At 39.3% G+C, this 13,225-nt stretch overlaps 2 protein-coding genes across 3 annotated transcripts in view; one reads left to right on the top strand and one right to left on the bottom strand.

Moving 5' to 3' along the window:
• The window catches only part of LOC123977108 (IgGFc-binding protein-like), a 17,913-nt gene extending 15,393 nt beyond the window's left edge, over positions 1-2,520 (bottom strand). The window contains exons 1-2 of the mRNA XM_046059606.1: positions 2,314-2,520; positions 1,424-1,759 (exon numbers count right to left, since the gene is read on the bottom strand). The gene's annotated coding sequence lies outside the window, so the exon portion shown is untranslated. The remainder of the gene's footprint in view (positions 1-1,423; positions 1,760-2,313) is intronic.
• LOC123977110 (phosphatidylinositol 4-phosphate 5-kinase type-1 alpha-like) lies at positions 1,077-13,225 on the top strand. Of its 2 annotated transcripts, none has more exons than XM_046059613.1 (16): positions 1,077-1,219; positions 1,548-1,710; positions 5,472-5,506; positions 5,719-5,805; positions 6,287-6,417; positions 6,558-6,675; positions 6,967-7,119; positions 7,211-7,510; positions 7,607-7,815; positions 7,953-8,036; positions 8,942-8,990; positions 9,086-9,170; positions 9,496-9,654; positions 9,791-9,980; positions 10,542-10,629; positions 10,724-13,225. In XM_046059613.1, exons 2-16 carry the CDS (start codon positions 1,662-1,664, stop codon positions 10,727-10,729), a joined length of 1,743 nt encoding a protein of 580 aa, XP_045915569.1. In that variant the 5' UTR covers positions 1,077-1,219; positions 1,548-1,661; the 3' UTR covers positions 10,730-13,225. The 2 variants fall into 2 exon arrangements, with proteins under 2 accessions (XP_045915569.1, XP_045915570.1); XM_046059614.1 differs by lacking the exon at positions 1,077-1,219 and adding an exon at positions 1,278-1,409.

The raw sequence follows: 13,225 nt of genomic DNA, 5'->3' as shown, positions 1-13,225 counted from the left end.
TTGCTGTAATGTAACTAAGCACATTTACGCTACTTCAGTACAATTTGAGGTAGTTGTACTTTACCTGAGTACTTCCACCCTTCATGCATCTAACTATATTGTCCTGCAGAGGCCAATATGATAGTTTACTCCACTGAATTTATTTAACAGGCATAGTTACTAGATATTTTAAAGTTAAATACGTATGCAACCTATGAAGAATTTACACAACGTGATGCTTTATTATAGATTTAACTACCCAAAGTAAATAAAGAGAGTAACATTTGCTCAGCTTCGACCAACTATAAAGTTGAAAATACTGCTTACATGTTAATGTATTACTTTAATATAATCTATAATAATATTACACTGACAGGAGTTATTCTCCTGCATAATGAATACTTCATTTACATACTTCTGTACATTTATAGAATTTAAAGGGCGCCACTCTGTGTTGAAAGGTGGGGACATAAGGGCTCCGATTAGGGGTGTGACGATGCACTTAGCTCAAGAGACGTGACGATGCACAATATTGGGTTCATGAGAACAGGATGAGAAGATCTAGAAATCTTGAGGACACTTAATTTCCTGCATACTGGAGACATTTTCTGCACCAATGTATGTTGGAAATGTCTTTATTTATATAAAGGGAAACACAAAATTCAGGTGGCAGGTGACAATTCAAAATTTTAAAATATAATGGATTATAATAAAGAAATAAGTATGTTGACAGATATACAGAGTATGTTGACATTGTGGAAACTTTTACTTCATTAAAACCACTTAACACTTCTTCTTTAACTGCTGTTTTGTAGTACAGTCACCTTACTTTCCTTTTTATCAGATGTAGTTATTTGTGACTTTGCAAAATGTGGTTTTAGATCTCAATCTCTTGAAATATAGCCTATTAATTGAACCACACACAATCAATACTTCAATCCGTACACATAAATGTTTTGTTATATCATTTATTTTTCATTATGTTTTCATATAGTATTAAATATAATGGACACATTATGTACAGAATAAAGGCCTTAGTAGTTTTGTTTTGAAAAATAAATTCAGCCGGAAGTTCTGTCCTTGCTCGCGCTAGAAGAACTTGACACAAAACCACAGCTTCCGCACTGCTTCCTTGTTTATTAGTTTTAGGGGGAAACAGTGCCTTAAGAAAAAAAAGGGGGATTATTCTATTTCTTTTCTTCTTCTAGAAGCGACGAGAACTCCTTCACAAGATTTTCAAGTGAGTTGACCGTTTGTGTTGTTTTTTGGTTACTTATTAGCGCACGGACTTAGCTCGGGTTAAAGTTAGAAAAGTTTAGCAGTTAACTCTCTCGCCTCTGTTTAAGTAAATGTCGCAATCCAGACATTTTGCCAACTTTCATGCCGACATGTTTCAACATGCACTGCTCTTACCATACATTAGCAGTTCCGTAAGTTAACGTACCTTAGTCATCAGTCAGTTGCCTTTTTATTTTCAGATCAGCTCCATTAGTAGAGCCAGTCAACGTGGTTGTTGTCAATATTGTGGCTGTTGCTGTAAATGAGGTATTTTTGTCTAACTTACACAGAGCCCCATCTACCTGAAACGCTCACAAAGAGAAGCCTGACAACTGTGGATGTCCTGGAGTGAGTCGGGGTCTGAGTTTCACCACAACCGTGTCTGAGTGTTGTTTCTGGTCTGAATGGCCGCAGCCGCAGAGGAGCCTCCGGGGCTGCAGAGCCCCTCTGGTTGTAAGTAACGTTATATGTTATATGTTGTATTATTATACACCGCCTTTTCCTGAAAAAGATAAATCAGATGCGTTTGACATAAGGTCGAATGAGTTGCCCACTTAAGTGATACAGATACATGAACATTGACTCGTTATGGGTCCTGTGGCAGACACTTATTGGTCAGCAGCTTAACAGACTCAAAGTTAGTTGGTTTATTCACTCTCATCTTCCTCAATACAAAACCTGTGTGCACCTTATAAATGTAATCCTCAGATGATCTTCACTGCTGGGTCTAAGCATGTCTAGAGGTTATTGTTTTCAGTTTTTGTTAAAATATTTTAGAGGACATGTGTTGACTCAACTTTATAGTAATTTTTGAGACTGTAATGTGTTGAACTTGTACTGAGAGGTGTTTTACTACTTAAATAAATGTGGTGGTCAAACACACTTCTCAGTATAGAGCCTGCAATAGTTTTAGCTAGGTTTATTTAAAAAACAACTGGCAACTGAGTGGAAATTAGCAGCAGGAAATAGGGCCATTTAAAGGTGCCATAGAATGGAAAACTGCATTAACCTTGGCATAGTTGAATAGAAAGAGTTAAGTACATGTAAGTGACATACCGTGAGCCTCCATCACCATTGATTCCTCCTTCATATGTAAATCTTGCAAATGCAAAATTCCCTGGAAAAACGGGTGAATGCCAACAAGTGCTAGATGTTCCATAACATCTTGGATCACAAATGTTTATGCCCACAAAATTTACATAAACTAAAGCAGTGGTCATATAAGCTTATCAAGCCAGAGCTGGAGGTTGTTTAGTATGTCTCACAGAAAGTGCTTTTATGGTTATGAAGGAAAGGTAAATATTTTCTGGTTTCCTCTCTGATGTACTCCAGCTGCTCTGCCTCAACTCGGTATTTTATGAAGTTCCTTTACTTGTCGTTAACGCTACAGCTACCGTTAGCTGCTGATAACTGTAGCTGCTGTTATCAGCTGGCTCTGAAGCAGTGGTCCAAAACTTCCGTACTAATGTTTTAGGTGTAAACACCAACAAACCCCCAGAGCCCCAAGTTTCCAGTCTAGTGAGAATAAGTAATAAGACATCTGGCTGCACGGCTAACTGAGTGGCAAGCGGCAGCTACTTTTAGCAGTAGTTAGTGTCTAAAGTAACTGGTAACATACAAACTCCGTAAATCACCAAAATGTGATGCAGAGCAGCCGGAGAACATCAGAGGGAAAACCAGAAAATCCAGTTTCACCAAAACCATTAACTAAAATCATAGGCTACGCTCACACTGCCGGCATTAATGCTCAATTCTGATTTTTTTTTGATTGACAGTTCAAATTATTGTTTAAGTGTGACCCGCATGTTCAGAAGAATAAAACGATGCCATTTGGAGCAGGCTTTCTTTCAGAAGTAAACAAGAAGCCACAGAGGTCAGCTCCATTTAGCTGATACTTGCTAAAGGCTGGTGCAGACTACACGACTTTCAGTGTTGGCCGATCGCCGTGCTGTTCGGACTGCACAACTTGCCGTCTTGAAATCGTGGCGTTCACACTACGTGACTGATCGGTGACAGAGGGTCAAACACTACACGAGTTGACAGCGGCTCTGTCACCTGACGCAGGTCTCCAATCCGCGTTTTGTCAAGAAAACACGTGAAACAGGAAATGACGCAAACCTACACACAAAACAGCTGTTGTTTGTTATTATAAAGTTAGCAATTATAAAGACAAAGAATATGTGTGAAATAATGGATTAGCACATGCAGGTAGCAGGGATAATCCGTGCTACAGAGAGAGCTGGAGGTGAGTAAAAAGTGTTTTGCAGTGAAAAGTAGCTGCCAGCTCTCATTGGCTGGATGTGGATGTCGAGTCGGCCGACTCCTCCAGATATTTGCCGTGCTAGATATGTGGCTGCCGTCTGCAATGTGTCAGAAATGTGTTGGGGAGCCGTTTTGATGTGTTGTTGAGTAGTTCACACATAATAACTGGCGATCGCTGATTTACCCCCGAACACAGCCCTGCAAATCGGCAAAAAATCGTGTGAACTAGGCTTAAGTTAACCCTCCTGATTTTCAGGGGGAGATTCACGTTTTTCATTGCCCTGTCTGTTTCCTCCCTGGTCACATTTCTCCCAAAAATAAAGTGTTTACAACTTTTTGTCCTTTTCATTACATTCATATCTGTTTCGGGCACTGTACAACGCATAATCTCTCTCCCTCTCCCTACTGTGTACGCTTGGACAAGTAGCATGCACGTGACTCAGAAGATAGGTCGCAAACCGGTAGATTTCAGGTCGAAATAAGGGAATCTGTGAACAGATGATAGTGAGGTAAAGACGATAGAGAGCCACATGTCTAATAATGGCTTTTGTGGAGATTCGTGCAATGTGGCTACGTCTAGCGCCAGATAGTGAGAATAGAGTTGCATGAATTCCGATCTGACTGATCTGACTGTCCCGACTGAGGTCGCATTGCAAAAATTCCGATCAGTCTCGGTTTTGGACCACATACGAAAGTGGCCCAAATCTGAACTGGAAAAGATCAGATTTCATGTGACTTGTATACAATGTTGTAAAACATAAACAGGTCTGAGTCTTCAGATTTGGGTCACTTTGGCCTGCAGTGTGAACACAGCCATAAAGTTGTGTTTTTGTTCAGTAATCAGTTAGGCCTGTGGAGCCAAGTCCGGTGCACCTGCTGTTCTCAGGGACATTGGCCAATCAGAAGCAAGTGGGCTTTCAGGGAGGGGGACTTTTAAAGAGATAGGAGCTAAAATGGAGTGTTCAGACAGAGGGTGAAAAGAGGAGCTGAAGCAGTGGACAGTGTGAGAAATAATGTGTATTTTGAACATTAAGGCATGTAAACATTTTCTAGTAGAAACCCTGAAGTATGAGCCTTAATCTACGGCACCTTTTAACAACAACAAAAAAAGTTTTCAAAGGGAACTCCAGCAATTTTCTATTCTACTTCCTTAAAGTTGTGGGATTCACCAAAGACTGAGTAAAAACATGATATATATATGTCCAGATATATATATATATGACATAATCCCTGGTATGTGTCAAGCCTATGTTTCCCATAATGTGAATAATATCATATTTTTATTAGACACTCCTAGCTTGGTAAATACCCACAACTTTCTGTTGTGTTTATTTTATTTATTTATCAGCTCTCTTCTTCGATGTGCAGCTATCCTGTAACTTGCTGCTGTAACACCCGAGTTTCCCCCGCTGGAGATAAATAAAAATAAATAAAGTATTATCTTGTCTTATGTTTTAAGTGTCGTTGGAGTTCACCATTATTACTATACATAATATGAAATCAAACTGAAAGTATGACACCATTATGTCGTTTCCCTTTTTAGGGTGTGTTCCTTAGAAGACAACCGTAAACTATTTAGGTGAAATGTCGACTTTGGACTTCCACCAACATTACTTTCAATTAAAGAGATCATGACATTCATTGGCCCTGTTTAAACTCACGTTAATAGTAATAGCATACTTATCTAATTCCTCCCATTGCACCAAAGACCTGCAGAGTCAGTTCTGGAGGAGACTGTCTTCTCTCAGAGGTAATAAACAAGGTGCGTCTGCATGATTGTTTCAAAGCGCCTCTGCACTCCGCTGTTTTCAAAATTAGGGAATGGTGGGAAGCTTTTTCAAGCTGTGTTTGATATTAATGCATCTAGTGTGAGAATTGCAGTTGTTTCATTAACTAATGTCTTAGTGTATTTCTTGTGTAACTTGTATGTTTCATCCCTTTTCTCCCTGCAGATTCGACTGGGACTCCAAAAAATGCTTTTCCCGAGGTAAGAAATAACTGATTTTGTTTGGAAGAAATGCATAGTCTAGCTCTGCGTCAGTTAGGAAACACTCATTGTGTTCATCTCTGACAGCAAATTGCTGATATTTAGCTGACACAGCCTCTATTACTTCCTCTTTGAAACATGAGAAAAGTGCAGACTTGGAATTAGTAATCCTCATCTTGTAATTCTCCCTTCCACCGTGTTTGTACTGACAGAGTCCAAGCACTAGCATGTCTCAGACCATGAAAAAGACCATCGGCCATCGTGGAATTGATCCTAAAGGGGAGACGACATACAAGAAGGTGGGAAATCAGCCATGACTGACTGACATTCACTCACTTAGAGCTGTAACTGAAAGTTATTTTCATTATATATTAATCTGCTGCTAAATTTCTCGATTAATCGCTTAGTCTATGAAATAGTTTAAAAATGTCCGTCACAATTTACAAATGGTCATGGAAATTTTTGTCAAATCCTTTTGTAGGGGCTTGATTATGATTGGCTACAAGATATTGATGGATCTGTTGTGCGAATGTGTGAAATAAACCTTAGAGCTCATCCATCAAAGACAGCTTGTTTTTGTGCAATTTCTTTTATCAGCCACTGTGCATAAATTTAAAGCATGCTTACTCAAACTTTGTAACTGCATGTGATCATTTAAAGCTGTGTATAATCAACTGATAATCTGCTAAAATTATCTGCCAGTGTGGCCAGGTTATCTACCCAAGACAGATCTAAACTGCATTTGTCATTTGATAAATGTCAGTTTTCTCTGTCTTCCAGACAACATCATCTGCCCTGAAAGGTGCTATCCAGTTAGGCATCACACACACGGTGGGCAGCTTAACCCAGAAACCTGAGAGAGACGTGCTGCTGCAGGACTTTGAAGTGATGGAAAGCATCTTCTTTCCAAGGTGAGTCGTACTATGAAGGTGATTACATGAATGCTTTATTTCCTGTAACAGGAAGTTTTGTCTGTACTAAATTAATACTCCATGACTTAACCTCCCTTGTATGTGGTGTAGCTAATCCTCAGCCTCTCTTTTTCTGGCAGTGAGGGCAGTAACCTCACACCGGCCCACCACTATGGAGACTTCCGTTTCAAGACATATGCCCCAATGGCCTTTCGCTACTACAGGGAGATATTTGGCATCCGGCCTGATGACTACATGGTATTCTTGTTTACTCAGCGTCTTTTACACTTAGTAAATGTGCAAAAAAAAAAGAGCTTGAATAACAGTAAAGCTCTGAAGAAAGGGAAAGAGGTGTGAAGTGTGAGAAGAAAGTTGTGATTGAGGAACTGGAAAGAGTGATACTAGGGAAGTGGTGAGACACTTGAGGTGGGGCGGCTGACGATGTAAAAGCACAGCTTACTATTGATTTTCCTGTTTTTAACCTGTAAGTCTGTGTTCTTGTTTGGTTGCTATCACATTTGTAACCACTGTGCTCTGGTCTGATTACAGTATTCTCTGTGCAATGAGCCGCTGATCGAGCTGTCAAACTCCGGGGCCAGTGGATCTCTGTTCTACCTCTCTAGGGATGATGAGTACATCATCAAGACAGTGCAACACAAAGAGGCGGAATTTCTGCAGAAACTGCTTCCTGGATACTTCATGGTAAGATTTAGTGAAGGGCTTTTGGTACAAGTTGGTATCTGTTTTAATGTCTTTTTAATATTTGACCTCTATGCTCTCTGCTCTCCTTTAGAACCTGAACCAGAACAAGCGTACCTTATTACCAAAGTTTTATGGACTCTACTGTGTCCAGGCAGCGGGTAAGAACATCCGTATTGTAGTCATGAACAATCTGCTCCCTAGCGCTGTACGAATGCACCTCAAGTATGATCTAAAGGGCTCAACCTACAAGCGACGAGCCTCAGCTAAAGAGAGAGAAAAGGCTATTCCCACGTACAAGGACCTGGATTTTATCCAGGACATGCCTGAGGGCCTGTTAATGGAAGGGGACACGTACAATGCTGTTTCCAAGACCATCCACAGAGACTGTCTGGTAAGAACTTCAGTTTACTGCATTTTAGATCAAATTGCACACATGTTCTAGTAGTAAAATATATCACAGCACTTGTGTTTCTCGATTTCCATTTAGGTTTTGCAAAGTTTTAAGATAATGGATTACAGCCTTCTGGTGGGAATCCACAATGTAGATCAGGCCTGTCGAGAGCAGGTCAGTGAGGAGGCCGTAGCTGGGGCTGTGGACCAAATGAGGCCGCAAGGCCAAAAGTCCCTGTATAGCACTGCTATAGAGGCCATCCAGGCTGAGGCAGGGCGCATGGGATCACTGGACACGGAGGACAAGTGAGTGACACTATTTCTGTGGCCACAGAGAGGTCATGTGTGAGGCAACTTCCTTGAAACGGTTTCTGACAAAGAAGCATTTACTGAGCGAAAAGAAATAACACTCAATAATGATTTCCTCTTGTTTTGTTTTACAGAACGGGAGGAATTCCAGCACGAAACGCAAAAGGCGAGAGACTGCTGGTGTATATTGGTATCATTGACATTCTGCAGTCTTATAGGTAAAGAGTAACATTTTTGTGTATCTATACACCACTTGTTTAGTCAGTGACACTTACACAATGTCTACACAGCACGTAAGCAGAACAGCAGCTTCAGTGCTCTGTATGTCTACACAAGATGTTTTCAGGCTCAGTATTGAGTGTAGGTCACCTGCATTTCAGCAGCACTCAGAGCCCAACACGCAATCACTGCAGTAAAGCAGAAGTAAAGTAGACATGAAGCTTAAAATACAATTTTGGTTATACTTAAGCACATGTTTAGCTTTTACATGTCCTGTGTAGACAGCTGAAATAATTAAAATAGAGACGTATCTGTTCCATCAGGCGTGCAGTAGATAGACGACCTCCTGTATTGTTGCACAATATGTTGCACAAATGGTCAGACAAAATTAGATTTGTCAATAAAAGAAAAATACATGAAGTTTAAAGCTGATGATACATGGGGCAACTTTTTGAGCAATGTTGTTGGGCAATCTTGCTAGTGGCAAGTCCGACTATGTTTTGAACGGATAGCGGCGATGGGTGGCGGAGTGGTGGGGGAAGGGGATTACGGTAGTAATCTTTACTCATTACCATTGACGGCAACGTTGCCCTGCACGATTGCTCTAAAAGTTGCTCTGTGTATCATCAGCTTAAATCTTACAAAAATACAGCGCATTAGAAGGCGGTCAGGATGCTGGAGGGTGCTGCAGCCTGAAGTGGTGTTAGCATAAGAGTATCATAAGTGTCCGTTTGTAATGGCCATGCATGACTATGATTGGATGCTTGTGAATGAGCCACAATGATGAAGTTTGAAGTGGATGTCAGTTTAATGTTTCTGTTGTGAATGTGTTATTTGAAACCAAATATGTTTGATTGCGAAACTTCTCTGAGTAATCCAGGCTCTGTGTGTTGTTGTTTTTCAGGTTTGCGAAGAGGCTTGAACACTCGTGGAAAGCTCTGGTTCATGATGGGGTATGGAACCTCTACTAGCATCAGTTAACTACGTTAAACTACGTTATAAACTAAAACATATATGTCTAACCCCTTTAATAATTCCTTCTCTTTAGGATACTGTGTCAGTACACAGGCCGAGTTTCTACGCCGAACGATTTCAGAAGTTCATGCTAAATACAGTCTTCAAGAAGATCTCATGTAAGTATATACTGTATCTATGTGTGCATGAACATGAATATGCACTTTAGGACTGTTTGTGAACAGGCTTGTGTGGCGCACTTGGATACGGGCCAGGGGCAAGCACGTTGTTGTTTTTGTTGTTTTATTTCCTTTAAAATGCAGGGCTCGCCTGTCATGGAGCATTGGTAGTTGTGGAGAGTAATTGTGCACGATTTTATTTGTCATTACAATGACTGTGTGCTATATTTGAAAATAAAGTAGAATTAAATATGTGGTCTAAATACTTTTAAAGTTGAATTCAGTTAGATTTGATTACATGCAACCATTTTTCCCTTGTATCCAGTAAAACCCTCCCCGTGTAAGAAGCGCCGTGCAGTGGCACATCTTCCTTTGAAAAAGACAGCTGGCTCTGGGCTTTCTCCGTTGACCCATAACAGCCAGCACCCTTTACTCCAACATCAAGTAAGCTCTGAGACCAAAGAAGACACCGAAGGTGACAACGGTAAGAACTGGAAATGGGATTAAAGTTTTCAGCGGGAGCGTTGAAAGCAAATTTTGTTTACTGATACCCGCGGAGATTCAGTCTCCTGGCATGTATCAGCATTTGTATTAACAGTTTTTCCTCCTGTTCCACCCAGTCATGCATTCAGGTCGTCCTGACCTCCTCCCAAAGACCTTACCACCCAGGGACGCTGTTGGCAATGCTAAAGACACGGCCGTCTCCTCCTCCTTGGGAAACCCTGTTTTGCCTCAGGATACCAGCAGGTCAGCGGGAGTGGATTTAAACAACACACTGAGCAAAGACCATCACCACAGCCCCCTCAAGAGGTAAGAGGGGAAATATTGTATGTAAAATATGATACTGTCTTATAGCTAATGATTAAATGTGTACTGTAATTATTATTTGATAATATATATATATATTTTTTTTTTTTTCTAGAATTTTACAATTTTATATAGATAAATCTGTATATTATAAATTCAGTAAGAACATTTCCAGCAGATTAGTCGATAACTAAACTTTAATTAAATGTCTTAATCTTCTGTTGACTGAACCCAACTGAAACCAGTTGTGGGTGGTACAAAGTTTGGGAGTGAAGGTGGCCTGAGAGTATGAAGTAATGGCAAAAATGTAACTGAACCAGAAACTCAGGAAAGTCAGCATGGGAGAAGGTGGTGCAGCATCTTTAGAATCTCCATCTAGTGGCAAAGATCAGAAAACATGTCGGAAGTAATTCTGAGTTCTTTTTAAAGAAAAGCATAAAAGCCTTGTTAGTATTTTGAGTTTTTAAATTCATCTTCACTTGATTTTTAACATACACACAAACCCAGTGTTTCATGTTGTATGAAGGCTTAAGTCATTTAACACTGCTCCTTTGTGGTTTGCAGAGCTCAGCTTGGGACTCTTGAAGAAAGTATCGGTGCTGATGATGTGATCTCTCTCGGTGATATTGTTCCTAGCGCAAGCAAATGTTCTGTAAGTTGATAGAATTTCTCAAGATTTTCTGTGACACTTTTACTATGCTGAGTGTTTTTTTTTTTTAACCAGGCTCATTGCTTTGGGTTTACAGGTGTAGATGTGGGAAAGAGAAAAATGGACTAAAATGAACTGAAACAAACTTGGAGGATATTGCGATTCATGGATGAAATGTTACAAGCTCCCTTGGTGTGGTTTGAGGTACCACAGTTGAAAACATTTTACAGCATATCAGCAAAGACGAAGTGGGATATTTAAATGTTTTTTGATGTTGGTTTTGCACTTTGATTTACAACTCTCAACATGGTATGAGTGCGTAAGTGGGCGGTGTTCTGACACTAGTAACGGTGGGTACATTAATGCCGTGGGTATTGAACACTATGTAGAGTGTAACATGATGACTTTGCCTTGTTTAACAACAAAAGCTTTTTTTAAACTTTGGCTTGGCTTACTCTGAATGCAAACTATGCTGTAAAAAGAGGTGGTCCTCCACTTGTGGTTTATATTTAACCACAAATACTGTGAATCCTAAATGTCACCTCTCATGTTCAGGTGAAAAGGTGAGGTTTAGTATGGGGACATAACAAAACGTGAACTGGGGCCTGTCTCACGAAGCAAGACTAGTGAGTTAGTCAGCAAAGTTTTCAGTGAAGTGGCTCTATGAGAGCTCAAATTCCAACGGACTGCTGCTCACTCTCCCTCTCCCTATATCTATATCTATATCTATAGATATAGATATATAGATATATATAATAATGTGAGGTGGCTCACTGTCGCTATTAAGCAAAGCCTCTAAAAGAGCAGAGCTATCTACAGGCAAAGAAAGTAACAGCTTCAGCCATTTTGGCCCAAGTGCCACCTTACAGCCAATGAGCAATTTTGGTTTTTGGATGGCGCAACTAATGTGTGTGCGTTTGCTGTTTTATATTTTATGATTTCACCACTCAAAGAGTTTTGTAAATTGGAACATATATTGTAGAATAGAGTAGCAAGATTTGCTTGAGTGTTATTGTCTGCCTTTCTAGCTAGGAGGGCAGAATGTATTTGTCCGAAGAAACATACTAGGGTGGGAGGCACAGGCCAAAAGAAAAATTAGCAGTGTGGGTTGGTAGGAGTTTTGACTTTGAATATTTGACCAATAAACTTGGGTGGTACTGCATTTCTTAAAGTTTTTTTTCCACTGTATGCAGTAGCCTGCTGCTAGAAGTAAAAAGCTATATATAAAGTCAGTATATTAGTGATTACTCAAATTTTAGTAATCTTTTACTTTCCACTTGAGGCTACTCATGTCAACCACATATTAAAGCCTATGTGTTCCCATTGATTTATGATGTAATGTTATTTGATTGTTAAATTATTTTCAGCTTTTTGTACTCATGTTCTTGCTTTTTGTATTTGAGTGGTGCATTTAGTATTTCAGAAACATTTATCATTTTAATTGATTATATTAATGATATCATTAATAGAACTTTTGTTGCTGCAATTTCCCTAAAAGGGTAAACATTTTGACCCCTATCTCTGATTAAATTCACTTTCATTGATTTGTTGTTTGGTAACGCAGAGTTAACCGAGCCAGTTGTGTACCTGTCAAGAATCATCAGTGTTGGTGTAGTGAGGCTGATAACTGAGAGATTTTTGAGACAGGCCCCATCTATGTTATAGTTGCTGTTTTTTACCTAGCGAAAACGTGGTGATGGCTGCCTGCTGTGTAAAAGTAAAAAAGACAGAACTGGTGGTTTACTTTTTGTAAACACATACTGGTGGATGTAGTTTTTGTTCTTCGATTCAAGTTGGTTTTAGTACTCAAAATGGGTGTGCAATGTTTTAACTAGTTTGAAATTTTGGAAATGCAGAAATACATTATTAGCTTTTAGGATGACACCATAAAATAAATGTGTCATTTGAAATATGTTTCAGCTATGCAACCAAATGCTTTGTTTATTCCATTTTTATTCCTGAATGAATAGACTGTGCAATACATTAAATGAATTGACAATTTTCCAACCAGGATAATGTAAACCAGCATTATTTGGGCATTTAACACATCCTATAAATTATATGTGGAGGTTATTTTATTCTGTTGGCTGTTATATCAAACTGTCAGGTAACCCAATAATTAAAGTCAAACTGTGCCTTTATTGCAAAGCAGTTACACATGCAGCCTATGACCCAAACATGTAAATAGTCATATGACTTATGTATAGTATTTATTACTTTATCTATTGCTCTGGTTTCCAAGATTTTTATTAATGTAGATGATGGATTCAAAATGTGTCTTTCTTTAGCACAACAAACCTGTGTCATGGCATGCAGCTCTAAAATCTAAAGAGAAAACCTTTATTCTTTGGGGATGATTTTGATTTAAAAACTGTTAACTCGCCCTGTATTTTTCCTGTACACTATACCTGTTAATTTATCTTCACTTCCCTTTTGATTTAAACACAATAAATGTGTGCATACCTATATACAAGAATCACAACAATGCCTTTTCATGCAATATGTATTTAGAAGTTTTCCCTCTTTCGGTGATGTCATGTTTTTGTACCCTTGCACTTGTGCCTAAAGTTAATAAAGACAAAAGACTGTGTTGATTACA

This window comes from Micropterus dolomieu, linkage group LG09 (genome assembly GCF_021292245.1).
Source record: "Micropterus dolomieu isolate WLL.071019.BEF.003 ecotype Adirondacks linkage group LG09, ASM2129224v1, whole genome shotgun sequence".
Classification (NCBI taxonomy): Eukaryota; Metazoa; Chordata; class Actinopteri; order Centrarchiformes; family Centrarchidae; genus Micropterus; species Micropterus dolomieu.
The sequence above is the reverse complement of the archived record's forward strand: the minus strand, read 5'-3'. Positions and strand labels throughout refer to the sequence as shown.